Source organism: Lampetra planeri, chromosome 47 (genome assembly GCF_965212315.1).
Source record: "Lampetra planeri chromosome 47, kcLamPlan1.2.h2, whole genome shotgun sequence".
NCBI classification, from domain to species: domain Eukaryota; kingdom Metazoa; phylum Chordata; class Hyperoartia; order Petromyzontiformes; family Petromyzontidae; genus Lampetra; species Lampetra planeri.
In genome coordinates, this window is record NC_136153.1 from 9,244,753 (window position 1) to 9,258,916 (window position 14,164).

At 54.3% G+C, this 14,164-nt stretch overlaps 1 protein-coding gene across 2 annotated transcripts in view; it reads right to left on the reverse strand.

Annotated features, from left to right (window-relative positions):
* Positions 1 to 5,175: 5,175 nt before the first annotated feature.
* Positions 5,176 to 14,164, reverse strand: part of LOC144733428 (solute carrier family 2, facilitated glucose transporter member 9-like) — a 44,095-nt gene continuing 35,106 nt past the window's right edge. For both annotated transcript variants that reach the window (XM_078615340.1, XM_078615339.1), the window contains 5 exons: positions 13,619 to 13,720; positions 12,409 to 12,484; positions 11,435 to 11,562; positions 7,151 to 7,367; positions 5,176 to 5,473 (listed from right to left, as the gene is read on the reverse strand). In XM_078615340.1, coding sequence (XP_078471466.1) covers positions 7,176 to 7,367; positions 11,435 to 11,562; positions 12,409 to 12,484; positions 13,619 to 13,720 — 498 coding nt within the window. In that variant the 3' untranslated portion in view covers positions 5,176 to 5,473; positions 7,151 to 7,175. The remainder of the gene's footprint in view (positions 5,474 to 7,150; positions 7,368 to 11,434; positions 11,563 to 12,408; positions 12,485 to 13,618; positions 13,721 to 14,164) is intronic.

The following is a 14,164-nucleotide window of genomic DNA, read 5'->3' on the forward strand; positions in this document are numbered from 1 at the left end:
CGGCTTGGGGATGCCTTCATCCAGCAGTGGATTGATCATGGTGATGATGCTGATGATGATACTGTCTGCCCACCACCCCGTCAACAGAAGCAGCAGCAGCAGTCGGTTAGAACCAGACCCGGGGTGTGGGTGGTGCGAGCTCGTGGTGGCATGCTCGAGTGTGTGTGGCTTCCAATGGATCTGGCTCTGAGTGGATTGGAGCAGCGCGGACTCAGAAAGGACATCGGCATTCTCTCGGCTGTGACCTCTACCTGCCCGGTTCGCGATATTTTGTACACAGTAAACATGTGTACAGGCAGCACGGACATTAACCACCCTTATAGCCATAAACGACTTGGGGCAAGTGCTGTTAGCGAGCACCATTATGAAGGGGGTGGCTGATTGGCCAGTGCCACGAGGTGTCCAGTACCGATTCAGATATTCGCCGTGAACCGGGAATCAAACGCGGGTCGCTGGGTTTGTAGCGCAGTGTGCTCACCGCTACGCGACCGCGCGCCACTCCGCATACAAAGATCCCCCTATATCGAGTTTTGACAGGCAAGTGCTGGTAGCGAGCAGCTATGAAGGCTGACACGGTGCACGAGGGGGTAGATGGGCAGCACCACGCCCGGCCGCCTTTATTTCCTCAGTGGTGATGTTTATACACCGCAACAGGTTCTCATTTGAGGCTGATTCGACCTAAGGGAGGCCCAGGACCGGTTCAGGTGATCGTCACCTGGTGTTGGTGGCCGTGAGCCAGGAATCGAACTCGGGTCAACGTGATCGTAGCGTCTATGACGTCTCCTGGCCAAACCCCAATTGGCGGAGCACGGAGATTGAATCTTCACCCTCGTTATTGTTATGAGTGTGTCCGATCTGTTGTGACATCTCGGTGGTGAGCACGTTAAGGAAGTCTAAAGTTTGCAAGGAATGGAAACGATGCAACAACTGAAAAGTGCGCAAGGAATCGCGGGGGGTGGGGGGGCAGCGACAGCGCTTGGGCACTCCACTGAGAAACAGAAAGAGGAGCGGGTGGATCCATGGGCAGATAGCCCCGTCGGTGTCCACTGCACATGTGGTCGTTGTGTACACGTGGATGAGACGCAACAGCCATTCACGTTGTGCGACTTGGGCAGGACGCCTCTTCCTCTCGCAGTGGCGATGGCGCCGCTGCCGGCGTCCCCGCCACGAGCCGAGGAATCTCAGAGCAGCGGGACCCCGCTCCGTGTGTTCAGAGAACGAGGCACGCGGAAGTGGATGTCACACAGCTACCTCCCTCGATCCCACGGTGGCTCGGAGATGTTAACTACCTCGCCCGGTATACAGGAGGTCGTGGGTTCAATCCCAACCCTTACACCTGCTGTATATTTGGAGTTTGCGTGTCTCTCGCTCCCCGTGGTCGTGTGGATTTCTTCTCCGGGTCCTCCGCTTTTGCACTACCTACACATTAAGAATCAACTCGCGTTCGGATGATTTGGCTGCTGCTATAAATTCCCCACGTGTGTGGATGAGGAAATCAGCCGCTGCGATGACGCGCTTGTCATGTTTGCTGGCGAGGTCGCCTCTGAACAACAGCCAATAATAGATCAGTGCACTTGGTGACATACTGTAGCTGAGTTACATTTTGTCTAGTTTGTCTCTCTTTGTCCCTCTACATCTCTACCCTTGTCTATTATCTCTTCTGTCATCTCCCGACATATTTGTCTAATCTGAATCTCTCATCTCAATACCGTCGCTATTTGTGTCCGCATTTTTATAATCTCTCTACAGCTCGATTCCATCTCTTCTCTCATCTTACTGGAATGTCCGATCGAAAGAAGGGGAACCCAACAATAGCTTATGATTATTTTATTTATTAAAAGGGGTTTGGAACAAAGGTCCGTAGTGTCAAGTGGCCAGCAACACGCAGCACGATCACAGTTGTAATAGATAATAAGAGTTGTTAACGCGTGTCTTGAACGAGGTTATTATTATCAGAGATGGGAAAAAGAGGCCGTGATGGGAGGAGAGAATTCACAAAGTGGAGCAGTGCGAGGGAAGAAGCAAACGTGACCTGCAGTGTGGTGGGTGGGTGAGTGAGTGCGTGGGTGGGTGGATGAATGGGTGAGTGGGTGGGTGGGTGGGTGAGTGGGTGGGTGGGTGGGTGAGTGGGTGGGTGGGTGGGTGAGTGGGTGAGTGGGTGAGTGGGTGGGTGAGTGGATGGATGGATGAGTGAGTGGATGGATGAGTGAGTGGATGGATGAATGAGTGGATGGGTGGATGAGTGTGTTATGAGCGGCAGTGCAGCGGTTAGCGCGTTGCGCTATGAACCCCGGCGACCCGATTTCGATTCCCGCTCACGGCCACCAACATCCGTGCCCATTATCTGAACCGGCCTCAAATGAGTACCCGGTGTGGTGTGTAAACATCGCCACTCGGGATACAAAGGCGGTCGGGCGTGGTTCTGGCCCTCGTGTGCCGTGCCGGCTTTCATCGGTGCTCACTAACATCACTTTCCCCTAACGGTCTGTTAAGGCTATACGGGGGATCTTTGCCTTAGTTACGATCAATTCCTCCAACGTAGGAGAAGGAATCAACGAGTGAAGTGCACAGGCTGCAGCCGCCATGGTAGCAGCGATGAGAAGAGAGGAACAGCGGAGACTGACCCTGCAGTCAGCAAGTGACTGCAGAGTGAATCATTGAGTGGAGAATCATCAATCGCTCCAACCGCTTCACATTTAATTATCTGAGGGCCCTGAGGTCTGGAGTCCCCTCTAGAGCAGTGGTTCTTAACCTTTACTGCAGCATTGCACCCATCTGGTTCTCAATCGTAAAAAAAACGATGTATAATGTTAATAAATTCATAGGGTTTTATGAAACAAAGCGTTTGTATTCTTTGGGTCTTTCGGTAAAGTCACGTAGATAGGTTCAAAGAAAATAACAAAAAACTACGTTTCGATCGCAACACAAGCGGTTGTCATCAGGAAAAAATTAACCCGTAAAAACAAAGTTTTTCACTATAAATCCTTTATATGCGTGGCGGCTAGAGTCCTCTCGTCCTCTGGCTTGAGATGAAATTCCAGTTTCTAACCCCCGAACACTCGAAATCGTGAGACCCAATGCAAGTTTGCCGCCCACGTGTTCCTGTTTACAGCTGGCACGTAACGAGCATTTGAGCAATTGATTACTCTCCCGATTATGTGTACATTATGTTGAACTTCGTTCGCACCGTACGTAGCCAACCGTGCAAATCGGAGGTGCCCAGTGGCTTCCTAATATCGGAAGGAAGAGCGTTCCAGACGGCCGCAGAAGCGCATCTGAGCTCGCGCGCGATGCCGTGACCGTCTTTGTTTGATGGCCAGCCAACAGCCGCTGTAAGGATGACCAGGCGTGGTAGATACGAATTGGTGGCCACTTCCCAAGCTCCAGCGATGTTTCGACACCAATAGGTGCTCGCCGACTGCCCCGATCCCAAGCAACCAACCATACAACTCCGGACGAGCGCGGTTCGATACCGGACATCTGTGAAAAAGAGCTTGATAGCTCATCGGATTCCTCCAGTATAAACACAGTATTCTAATACGAACGGTGCGAACGAAGTTCAGCATCCATACACGCACGTACACATTGGTGGCGGCGGGGGTGGGTTGTGCTGCGCTCGTATCGTAAAGTGAACAAACTGGAAGGAGCGGTTCGATGAAAGTGCCCAGAGGCGGTAACTCGTGGGCAGGCAGAGAGAGAATCTACGACTCGGAGCGAGCGAGTGACGTCGTGAGATTATTCACGAGGGTGGGAGCTTCTTTTTAAGGTGACGTATGGCGAGGGCTGCCAGCCAAACTCTGCTCAGCTGATCGCGGGGGGAGAAGGGGGGGGCACAGCCCAGAGTGTGGGGGGCGGGTTGGGAGCGCCCACCGCGGAACGCACCCGGCCACGAATCCCACTTCCCCGGGGGGGGGGGCGAATCAGGGCCGGGCACAGCGCGGTGCCACGTCAGCCGCCGTGTCACCCACGGATCCCACGTCTCGCACGTAGCCTCGTTGTCGTGCCCACGCTGGGCACGATCCAATTACACCCCCACCAGAGGTAACCCCCGAGGTCAGGGGTCGGCAACCAAAACAAAAGGAATCTACTTGATTTTTATTCGGTGAAAAATCCCCCCCCCCCCTCTCAATATTTAAAGAGCCGCCATGTGTGTATACACCGTACGTTGAACTTCTTCCGCGCCGTACGTAGCCAACCCTGCTCGCTCATCGGAGGCGCAAACGCAACGTGAATACGAGACGCGGTGGTTTCTTCATCAAAATTATAAACGACGTCACGAAGCGCAGTCCTGAAAGGGCCGCGTGTGGCTCTGCAGCCGCAGGTCCCCGACCCCCGCGCCCCCCTCCCCTCGTGGGATGGTGGTGGGGAGAGGTGGGGAGGAGAGGTGGGGAGGGGAGGTGGGGAGGGGAGGTGGAAAGGGGAGTTGGGGAGGAGAGGTGGGGAGGGGAGGTGAGGAGGAGAGGTGGGGAGGGGGAAGTGCAGTTGTGAACACCGAACAACAATCCCTGACGCATCTTGCATCGAGTGCGACGCACGGCGCCCACCCCGAGTCGCCCCCACCCCGAGTCAACCACCCCCACTCACCCCCCTCCACGCGGAGTGTTACCAAGTGTCACAGTCAACTCACGTGGCATTACACTTCCCTCACCCCCTCCCTCCCACCCACCTTACCCCTCCCCTCCACCCACCTTACCCCTCCCCTCCACCCCCTCCCACCAGGCCACACCTGCGCACAGGTGAGGTAAACGGAGGGGAATGCTGCACTCGGCTCGGCCACTCGGAGACGCCGCCCCCCCCCCCCGTGCAGGCGGGGTGCGTGCAGCTCTATCCCGAACGTGGCACCGGCGTCACGTGATGACAGACAACCGATTGGGAGCCATCGCACTCTCGTCCAGCGGTGTCACCCACGTCCAGCGGTGACACGTGCGGTGTCACGTGCGGTGTCACGTGCGGTGTCACGTGCGGTGTCACGGGCGGTGTCACGTGCGGTGTCACGTGCGGTGTCACGTGCGGTGTCACGTGCGGTGTCACCGACATGGGTGTCGCTCACGTGCGGTGCCGACGTCGAGTGGTGACACCCACGTGCGGTGTCACGTGCCGTGTCACGTGCGGTGCTACGAGCGGTGTCACCGACGTTCCGTGCAGATTGAGCGCAGCAGCCAATGCCTTGCGACGTTTGTTTAAATTTATTTTATTTTGTGTTGCTATCGCGGAGTGACTTCACGATGCGCTTTTAGGGCAGGCGGATGCCACCCACCCGGGTGTGAACTCAGGCTTCTCAACAGCGCCGGCTCAGCGCCCTGACCTCCCGAGCCAGAGGGCCGCTGTCGAGACGGACACGCGAGCTGTCCTCGAGCTGTCCACGAGTGACTACTTAAGACCGGCCGCAGGGCAGGAATGGGGGGAGGGGGCGGGGGGTGCAGCCACAGCATCGTGTCCCGAGCCGCCCTCATCTATGTGAGGCCGAGGCGACCTAGGGGAGACACACAACAAAACAACGTCGTCACACCAAATATGAACAACAGCAGCAGCAACAACAAAAACCTAGCAAACGCGAGTGGCGGAATAGACGGAGGGCGCTTTAACAGAAATTAAGCGGAATGGCGATAGAGGAACTCTCCGCTTGGAGTGCGCACGCAGCAACGTGAAGGGCTTCATTCCAGCTGTTTGGGGGATGCGAGTGGGGGCTTGGTGAGGAGGCCGCCACTACGGAGGATGACGGGAGCGGTGGGCGAGAACAGCCCAGGAATGGTAGCGAAGGAATGGAGCGCTGATGATGATGATGATGAGGAGGAGGAGACACTGACTGGACCGGTACGGATATCACTCGCTACTGATGAGCCGTCGTGGTCAGGAGCCCGAACTTGGGGTCGCTGGGTTTGTGGCGTGGCGCGTGAACCACAGTGCCACCACTCCACCCCGATGGCATGGTCTGAGCCAGGCATGGTCTGAGCCAGGCATGTCTGCGCCTGAGACCCTGAAAATATTTCAACGCATCCAGTAGACTGTTGCTATGGCCGAGTGCTTACACAACAGGCTCCCAAGGAACCTGCAACATATTCAGTAAGTCCTGTCAACAACAACAGTACCACGATCAACATGAAAGACAAAGGTCCCCCCCATGTCGCCTTGGGGCAAGTGCTGTTAGCGACCACCAATGAAGACCGGCACGGCACACGAGGGGGTGGGTGGCCAGCACCACGCCCGGCCGCCTTTGTCTCCCATGTGGCGATGTTTAAACACCAGTTCAGGTACTCATTTGAGGCAGAGTCAACCTAGGGGAGGCCCAGGGCCGGTTTAGATAATCGCTACAAGTGTTGGCTGTGAGCGGGAAATCGAACCGTGCTCGCCGGGGTCGTGGCACAGCGCGATAACCGCTACCCCACCGCTCCCCCGAACCACTAAACACCACCACCACCCCCATCAGCACCCCCACCCCGTCTCTGTCCTTGCCAAGTGAATCCCTGAACAAACAGGCCGAGTGGCGTTAACCCTTGGCCAGTGCCGGGATTGTGCTCACAACAGCATCAGCGGTATGGAAGGCCAGGCCACCATAAAGAGACGATCGCAGCGATGCCCCTCCTCGCTTACTCAGCAGAGACGAAACTCCACGTGAACCAAACGGTGAGGATGCCTTCTTCATACAGCAGTTGAGAGAAATAAACGGTCTCTAATGATCCCAACAATGTTGCCAATGAGTTATCCAAAAAAAATGAATCCTCCGAATCTCGAGACTCTTTTTCAGGAGGGTCCTGCCAAGTGACTTTCTGACCCGCACCTACGGGGGACATCTGTGACAAAGAGCTTTATAGCTCATCGTATTCCTCCAGTACAAATAAAGATTCTGATTCTGAGTTTTTCACAGTAGTGGGGGGCCGAGAAACCAGAGAATCCCCACGTGGAGCGAGGTGGGGGGGAGAACAAAGAATCTCCAAGCAAGAAAGACGCGACCACCCCCCCCCCCCCCCCCCGGGCATCAGAAACCAAACCCAGGCGCCTTCTAGCAGCTTGTGGAGGCGCGAGCGTCGCCAAGGGCGGCCGTCGCTAGCCTCAAAACCCCCGGTGGACGACCCCCCCCCCCCCACACCGGGAGACGGGGGTCTCCCCCCCCCTCCTCGGCAGTCGGTACCGACGTGCGACGAAGACCTGCCTCGGGCAATGTGACCCCACTCTGCTCATCGCCGCTCGTCGCCGCTCGTCGCCGCGGTGCCCAGCGTCCCGTAGCCGTTGCTCCTCCTCGCGTCAAAGAGTTCCGACACTTCCAGGAAGGAGCGGTTCTTGGTCTCGGGGAGGAGGCAGCAGACGAGCAGCACGCCGGCCACGCTGTTCGCCAGGAACAGGAGGAAGCAGTAGGGCCCTGTCGCCCTCTGGGGGAGAACAAAGACACAAAGTTCCACCCACCCGCGTAGCATCAACTGAATGTCTCCCTAGTGGCGATGTTTACACACCACACCAGGTACTCATTTGAGGCTAAGTCCACCTTGGGAAGGCCCAGAAACGGTTCAGATAATCGTCACCGGTATTGGCCGTGAGCAGGACGGCTAACCGTTACACTACGGCTCCCCAAACAAAGACAAAGATCACCCGTATAGTCTTAACAGACTATTGGGACAAGTGCTGTTAGTGAGCAACGCCTACGAAGGCCAGCACTGCGTACGAGGGGATGGATAGCCAGCACCATGCCCGGCCACCTTTGCCTTCCCAGTGGCGGTATTTACACACTGCACCAGGTACTCATTTCAGGCTGATTTGACCTACGAGAGGCCCAGGACAGATTAAGAGAATCGTCACTCATGTTGGCCGTGACATGGGAATCGAACTTGGGTCACCTGTTTCAGAGCACAGTGTGCTAACCACTGCGCCACCGCTCCCAGAACACACGCACACACGTCTAATCAACGACGACTGGCCGTGTGCGATTCGTACGTTCTCCCCGTTTTACAGAGTGTGAGAGAGAGTAAGTGTGCGACCCGAGTTCGATTCCCGCCCACGGCCACCAACACCAGTGACGATTATCTGAACCGCCACTGGGGAGACAAAGGCGGCCGGGCATGGTGTTGGCCATCCACCCGTTTATGTGCCATACTGGTCTTAATAGTTGCGCACGAACAAACAGCACCTCCATAATATCGTTTTGTTGGGCTAGATCGCGTAAATATATAAATATGTCGTTAAACCTGCCACCACCCGACACAGCCAATTCGCAGGGTTTGTCACGTAAACAGAAAGTGCCAATTTGTGACTAGTACAGCAGCACACCGGTGTGTTGGGGAGGAAAGCCACAACATTTACAATCTGAGTACAACGTTTCGCGAATAATTACAACCAGCTTAATCAGACGATAGCCAGATTTGTGGAGAAATCCTCCTGTTTCGTTCCTTAAATAGAGGCGTAGATGTGATGGCGTCACTTGTGAGCACTTTTTGAGCGATGTGGGGGGGGATTAACAGCACTTGTCCCACCAGTCTGTTCAAGGCTACACGGTGGATCTTTATCTTCGTCTTTTGTGTGAGTGTGCGCGTGTGTGGAGTCCGGATGTTCTCCCACAGATAAAGCCACCAACCACACGCGCAATGCAGCTTCGCATTGGACAAATATCCCAATGGTGAAACATTGCCCGCAAATTACACAGAAGTAGCAACTGCAACAACATCGCCCCTTACTGCAAAAACGTGGCAGGAACCTGATAAAAAAATAATCTTGAGATCCAGTGAGGCCTTCCTGGGTTAAATAAGTGTAGGAGGAATATTAATGTGTATCTTGGGTTGTGTGAACTGTTTGTTGAACCTCTTTCGCACCGTATGTAGCCAAACGCGCTAATTGGAGGTGTGGGGGTAAGGACAACAAACTAAATGCAAAAAGCAGTTCTAAAGAAACGAGTTTGTTAATCTAGATAATCTAAAAATGCACAGCTCCAATGGTCTCCTAATATCGGAAGGAAGAGCGTTCCAGACGGCCGCAGAAGCGCATTCCAAGGCGCCACGCGCTGCGGCGACCACCGTCTTTGTTTGACGGCCAGCCAGAAGCCACCGCTGCTTGCGACGGTGATCGGGGTTCGCGTGATGATGGTTTCTGGTCTTTGACGAGATCAGCAAGGTATTGTGGTTCACTTTTGGCATTTTTTATCCGGGTCCTCTGGTTTTTTACCTCCATTTATAATCAACATCACGCATTCAGAGCATTTGGCTGCTGCTATAAATTTCCACGTGATGATGATAAGCCACCTCAATTAGGTGCTGTCATTTGTGATAGCTGGGTGCTTCTGAAGAAGAGCGACTACATCGCTTACCTGGTGAAATAAAAAAAAGTTTTCGTTTTTGAGAGACACCCCTCGCCTGCCAGTCTCACGCGCTCACGCGAGACGTTCAAGGTACGGTAGATAATCGATTATCCGGTGGCTTCGGGGGGAGGGGGGGGAGGTGGCGCTGGCCGGATAATTGCGACTCATCTATATTTAAAATAGATTATTTTTTCACATTATTGTATGTCATTTGACTTTTAGGTGTTAATTTTTTTTTTTTAATGTTTACGATATGAAATTGGCATAAGACAAAGACAAAAAGAAATATCCTACTTTAAAAAATACTGTATTTACTGTACGGTAATTACATACCTATTAACCCATACGATTAACCCGTATTCTTGTACAGGGAGTTCTCAGGTCCATACGGCGTACAGCCGTTTCAATACGGCCAAATACATTTTTATATTTGTTTGTGTTTCTCCCTTGTGATGGGACTTTGTAGGATGAACGTTGAAATGTATAAGGGCACGGGGTGACCAATAATGTCTGAATTGGTCTGTAATAAGGTAGGGCACTGATAAGGGGTTAACAGGTTTGTACCTAACACTTCAATCTCAAAGACTCTGCATGGGGTGATGTATATACTTGCAGTATTTTCATCGTTGTATGTAGTGTATAATGTACCGTATATAATATTTAAAACTGAAATCAAGCATAGAGACTTTTTCTGTCACATGCACATGGTGCCGATTGCCGGACTGAAGCGGTTTTGTCGGATCGGCCCTGGACCGCCAGATGTTGGAAGCCGGATAATCGATGAGCAACTGTAAAGGGACTCCTCTACTTAAGAACGAGTGAGGTTCCAGGTCTGTTCGTAAGTCGATTTGTTCGTAAGTTCAACTTTACTCCTGTCGATTCCAAACAAGTTGTATGGCATGTACACTAAACACGGGGAATGGCTTTAAAACTTGTATAATCTCCTGTAGATGTGGATGCCACTGGTTCTTCGCGTCCTGCAGATGTAGACGCCACCACCACCATCTATTGCGTAGTCGTTGAACTTACGACTCTCGCTCCAAACAGGCAACTGGACATACGGACAGGTTTGTTCGTATCTCTGAAAGTTTCGTAAGTTGAAGTTCGTAAGTGGAGGAGACCCCGTCCGTACATACACACAACGCCGATGCCCGTTCCACCAACAAAGCATGGAGGTTGCCATCTCCTGGCCTGCCCAGGGTACGGTGGCAGCACAGCCAGCGGATGGATTTGTGTATCCGGCTTCACTCACCCTCTGAACGAAACTAAACTTTTTTTTTACTATTCGTTTATTTTACCAGGTAAGGCCTCACTGATCTGTTCAGGTCTTTTTTCAGAAGCGGACCCGGCTATCGCGAGTGATAGCTCAACAGAAGCGACTTATCACGTTGAAGTTGATAGCAGCCAAATACTCTAAACCATTGGTTCTTAACCTGGGGTGCATGCACCCCCTGGGAGTGCGAGATGCCCTGAGAACCAAAGGGGTGCAGGCTGCAGTCAAGGTTAAGAACCACTGCTCTCAACGCACGTTGATTCTAAATGTGGAAGGAAAAACCGGAGAAACCAGAGGACTCGGAGAAAAATCCACGTGACCAAGAGGATAGAGACATGCAAACTACAAATATATAGCAGGCGTCAGAGTCGGGAACGAACCCACGATCTCCTGCATACCCAGCGAGCTAGTTAACATCTCACAACCATCTCACTCTCACGTGGAGACAAAGGGGACACGGAGACCAGCAGTGAAGTGTGGGGAGGGGGTGTACATTCAGCCTCACTCATCTTGCCACTTGCAGGGTGCCCTCACTTCATCACGTGGCAGCAGTCTCAAATCCCCAAACCCACGCGGTCACAGCCGATGATGGCGAAGGCAAAGACGACGGCCACTGCAGAGAGCTTCAAGTCGGTGGGGCGGGGCTGGTGTGAAACTGGACCGAGCATGACGCCGAGTGGGCGACCCGAGGAGACCCAAGGAGACGACGACCGTGAGAGACGCGAGGCTTGTCCGTCGCCTCGCGACGCCACGGCCGCGCCGCTCTGCCGGTCGCCGTCTCAATGCCGCACGCGAGGAGGGGGAGCAACACCGGCAGGAGGGAGGGGTGGGGGGGGAGGGAGGGAGGGAGGGAGGGAGGGGGGGCAAGGAGCAGCACTGACCACAAGGAAGGGGAAGATGATGCCGATGACGAAGAAGCTCAACCAGTTGACGCACCCGGCGATGGAGTAGGCGGTGGGGCGCGCGTGGTGGGAGAAGAGCTCGGCCGGCAGGACGTTCAGGATGCCACCTTCCCCGTGGGGTGGGGGGGGCCAGGGCATTGAGGTTTCACGACGGTTACCCAGCGCATCAACCGTCGCGCATCGCTCAAAGCGTCTCACACGAAGCTGCGATTCATCCCATCCGACTGCGGCGCGACTGCGGAGCGGCGTTGTGGGCGACGTGTCAAGCAGCAGACATCCATCGTGTCGCAGTGGCGAGGTGTTGACTACCTCGCCTGGTGTGCAGGAGGTTGTGGGTTCGATCCTGACCCTGACGCCTGCTGCTGTATATTTGGAGTGTGCATGTTCTCCCCATGGTTGCGTGGATTTTTCTCCGGATCCTCCGGTTTTTCCCTCCACGTTAAGAATGAACGTGCGTCTAGAGTATTTGGCTACAATAAATGTCCACGCGATAAGCCACTTCGTTGGGCTATCATTTGTGGCCGGGTCACTTCTGAAAAATGACTACATGGCTCCGTGGGTCTTACCTGCTAAAATGAAACATTCTTTAGTTGAGTTTTTAGGTTAGGTTAAAGCAGCAGACAAGAGTTCGTGCCTCCATACAAGGTCGCGTTACTAGTCCAGCATCGTCAGCCTCCTGGCGTTTTAAATCAACATTTCACGACAACGCATGATGGAAGCAAACGTTGCTCTACTTTCAACCGGCTAGGTCTCATCAGCAGTCCGGTTCTTTAAACGATATTCGAGGTTTTAAAGGGAGCTGTGGTTTCAGCCCAAGTTCACTCCCCTGGTTCACTCTGCTGCCGGCTCGGGGGGAGGCCGATCTGCCACCGCCCCCCCCCCCCCAACTGCCCACCCCACCGCCCCCACCGCCCCCATCCCCACCCCACCGCGGCACAACGTGTCGAACTCACCGGGGCCGATTCCGAAGCTCAGGATGTAGGCAAACACGATGGCGATGCTGAAGTACGACAGAGCCGAGACGCACTTCTAAGGGAGGGAGCGAGGGGGGGGGTGGGCGAAACAACGGGAGGTTCCGCACGGTGACGCGCGATCGCAGTTGCGTCATTTTTCCTGAGTTAAAAACTCCGGAGAGAGTTCCAGTCATCGTCATCATTTAAATAACCGTCAAACCCGCCTTCGCCAGTCGTCACACCGCGCCCCCCTGGGGGCTTCCCCGTTCTGACGAACATTCTGCCACCAAACACCCGCAGGAGACATCGCGCCCACGCTGCAAGGGAGTCGTCTTCGCGCTTTTGTGCCAAACGACAAACCACCTGCTCCGTCATCAAGAAAGACCTCAACCAGCGTTCCTGGCCACAGTCAACTCGAGTGCCGATCCCATACCCTCTGGGATCGCGCTGCCGCTGCCGCCACCATCCGAGGATCTCACCACGCAGATCAGGAAGAACGCTGCTGGCGAACGCAGTGGCACGTCCGGGATAACAAACACCTCCTTAATAGACACCTCATTCGTTCGCGTGATCGGCGATCATCCACAACTCGACCCACACGGTCAACTCATTCCTCGCGACGAGTTGAGATCCGCGGTCCATTGTTGACGTCGAGTTTACATTTTTGACGTTGAAGGAACGAGCAGATAATTACATCTGCAGTGCATGCTCGTTGTTATTGTTGTTGTCATTGTCGTCTCCTGTATTTAACCAGGAGACGAACTAAACGCGTTGAGACGCACGCAAGGACAACCCGGGGTGTCCCAGCCTTCATCAGAGCCGCGTTTCATGTAAAACCACTGGCATAACCACACCACTGCGCCACCACCACTGCCATAGCTGCCACCACCGCCATCGCCACCACCGCCACCGCCGCTGCTGCTGCCACCGCCGCCGCCCCTCGGCACATCCGGTAGCGCTTCAGATAAACGTTACGCCATGGCCTTCCGGCTCGCCCAAAGAGCACATCACAACGATCTGTAAAAAACGACGCACTGCTGTTTGCGATCTCCCATGAAGGCCATTACCGCATCTCCGATTAGGACGGATGGCTACGGACGGTGCGAAAGAACTTCAACATACATCGGTCGGGATGCACGGGACACACCGACCACTGCCTCGCACTACAGTGCGCCCGGGGGGGGAAGAGAGAAAGGTCAACGGGTCGGACCTGTAACGCCAGTCCAATGGTGATCAAAATGCAGCACAGGCCCATGAGGGAGTAGCCAGCGATCAGCAGGGGGCGACGTCCCAGCCAATCAATGATCATTCCCTGGCAGAGGCAGACACGTGGGGATGGGGAGGGGCGAAGAGAGAGGCAGGTGAATGACAATTTCTGCACTGCATTTTGGAAAGCAGAACGTCTGCCAAAAAACATTACTAAGCTGCAGCGTGTAGAACATTATTTGGAAGGTGCCTTGATGGGTACTGCAAGATCCGACTATGTCCGTCCGTCCAGTGCTTGCCGAGCAGCATTGGCTTCTGGCTGCCAAACGAATAGTGATTATAAGGTTGCACTGATTACCCACAAAGTGTTTGCCACAAATGAACCACAATACCTCGCTGATCTCAAAAAGGAGCATTAACCATCACACGAACTCTGGCCATCCTGGAAGCAGTATTGGTTAGCTATCGAACAAAGACAATCACGGCATTGCCCACTTTCAGATGCGCTTCTGCGGCCGCCTGGAACGCTCTTCCTCTGATATTAGGAAGC